Source organism: Glandiceps talaboti, chromosome 19 (genome assembly GCF_964340395.1).
Source record: "Glandiceps talaboti chromosome 19, keGlaTala1.1, whole genome shotgun sequence".
Classification (NCBI taxonomy): domain Eukaryota; kingdom Metazoa; phylum Hemichordata; class Enteropneusta; family Spengelidae; genus Glandiceps; species Glandiceps talaboti.
This window is the reverse complement of record NC_135567.1, coordinates 18,812,806-18,815,305: the sequence shown is the minus strand read 5'-3', so window position 1 is coordinate 18,815,305 and position 2,500 is coordinate 18,812,806. Positions and strand designations below refer to the sequence as shown.

The 2,500-nt window shown below is 34.8% G+C and overlaps 1 protein-coding gene across 1 annotated transcript in view; it reads right to left on the bottom strand.

Moving 5' to 3' along the window:
• Positions 1–1,587: 1,587 nt before the first annotated feature.
• The window catches only part of LOC144450362 (heme transporter hrg1-A-like), a 4,389-nt gene continuing 3,476 nt past the window's right edge, over positions 1,588–2,500 (bottom strand). Inside the window, exon 4 of the mRNA XM_078140965.1 lies at positions 1,588–1,739. Within this exon, the coding sequence (XP_077997091.1) occupies positions 1,588–1,739 (152 nt within the window). The remainder of the gene's footprint in view (positions 1,740–2,500) is intronic.

Genomic DNA, 2,500 nt, shown 5'->3' with positions numbered 1-2,500 from the left:
TTGGGATATCGACGTGTACGTTACTTGCCATAATTGGGATATTGACGTGTACGTTACTTGCCATAATTGGGATATCGACGTGTACATTACTTGCCATAATTGGGTAAAGTGTGCCAGGGTATGACACAGAAAATTAATGTATGGGTTCAAAGTGCATGCTCTCCACTGAATTGAATTGGAAGTGATACAGTGTATAGTAATCTACTACAAAGACAGTAATGTAAACTATAACATATCTACCAATGATTACTTGCACCAATGCATGCATATACTAGTGGCACAGTATTTGCACCGCAGTGCAATATCAAAAACATTGTGCATACCTGCATGCAAATGAGGACATAACCAATCTACTCGAAAGCCCATGATCACAGTGTCATTTTTTAATTGTTAATTGTTAATTGTTAATTAGTTGTTTCAGATAAACACAATGTAATAACAATATCCATGCCAAGTGAGTTCCAGTGTGGGTACTCAGGGGTATCTGCACTCCTGGTTGCAGTGTTTTCTGCTATACTTTCACTTGGTATGCCGTGAAAGTAATGTCGCAGAGAACACTCCATGCACTTCTGCAAATGCCACAATTACGCCACACTTTTACTTGTACACATCATGGGATTTGGTCATAGCTTAGGAATAATATATAAATTGTTCACAATTTCATCATGGAAAATAAGTTTTATAAATGATGCAAGCAGATTGTCATCGTAAAGTGTGTTTTTTTTACTAGTGCAAACATATACTTGATTTATATTTTGATAGTTGGTAACCTTAACTTTAATTTGAAGTGGCTGATGAATGCCATCTATAGTTGGTCATATCTTGGCCATCCTAATTTCATTATTTGTTAACTCTAAACAATGTCGATTTAATCACATCTTGGCCATACTACTTTAGTATTTGTAACTTGCAAATACGTCGATTTGGTCACATCTTGGCCATACTAATTTCATTGTTTGTTAACTCTAAAATAATGTTTATTTCATCACATCTTGACCACACTATTTTCATTATTTTCAACTCTGCCAATGTCATTTCAATATTTGGTTACATTTTGGCCACACTGTTTTAATTATATGTATCTCTCTACACTATCACAATATTTAAAAAAAGTCTATAAATAGTAATATTGATACACACAATAAATGTTGCAATGCCATCTCCATATTTGGCCTTACATGGGCCATACTACTTTAATTATTTGTATCTCTCAACACTGTCAGTTTTGATATTGGCAATCGGCTTTGCAATGTTATCCCCTGTTTGGCCTTACCTAGGCCATACTGTTTTAATTATTTGTATCTCTTTACAATGTCACATTATTTGATAGACATAATCAGTCTGTTCAATACAAAATGTACTATGTAATATATTTGATGGTTTATGACCTAAATTTAAATTTGAAGTTGCCATCACCATATTTGGGTCTCTTGTAGGCCATACTTTTTTAAATATTTGTATCTCTCACTTTTTCTATACAAAATGACCATAATAATTTGATGGTATGTAACCTAAATTTAAATTTGAAGTGGCCATCACCATATTTGGGTCTCACATAGGCCATACTGTTTTAATTATTTGTATCTATCAGTCTGTAAATGGTGGCAGCAAATAGTCGTCGTCATAAAGTTTTCTGTAACTTCTGGCAAAGAGGAACATTTGTAAACTCCATTTCCAAGTCATGAATATCCAGACACATGTCACGTAATAACCATTCGGGGATTCCACTGGAAAGACGGCTGTAAAATATCAAAAGTCACTATTTGTAAAAACCCTTGCTTTCAACCGGCACCCTGTAGCATAGTGATTAGCACACAGGATTAGCAGTCACGTAGTCCCAAACCAGAATGGATTTCTGTAGCATTTGTGTTTGTTTGTTTGTGTGTATTTGTCTGCATAACAGAAAATCGCTGGGAGGAATTCCAAGAACAACCCCCCCCCCAAAAAAAACAACAACAACAACAACAACAACAAAAAACAAAACAAACAAAACAAAACAAAAAACAAACAAACAAACCTTGCTTTCATTATAAAAGGGGAATGTCACATGATGCCAGAATTCTAAACTGGTACAGTATTACGGTTTAAAAACTTCATTACTAATACCAGTCTAGTCAAGACGGTTACAAAAGGTGTTAAATTATGGTGCTCGCCTGTGGTGATTGAAGCCCAAAGGGTACATGTCAGTAGTAATCCATCACAAACTGACAGGTTTTTAACCTTTCTAACATTTCTAGGACTGCACTGATATGCAAATGTCCAAATAAAATTTGACTCCGTGAATAGAAATTTTGATTACTAAGTATGAACCAAGAGTCCATTCTCTCTAAAATAATAATGTTATTACAACTGCCGACATCAGATTGTGGACAAACAGAACCTGTTACAAACAGGGAAAGTAAACAACTGAATTAGATTAATAACACTTGGCACAACATGTTGGAACAGTAGAGCCGTGTATTACACACCATAGTTTGATAAGAACAGTTTTATGGCCTCT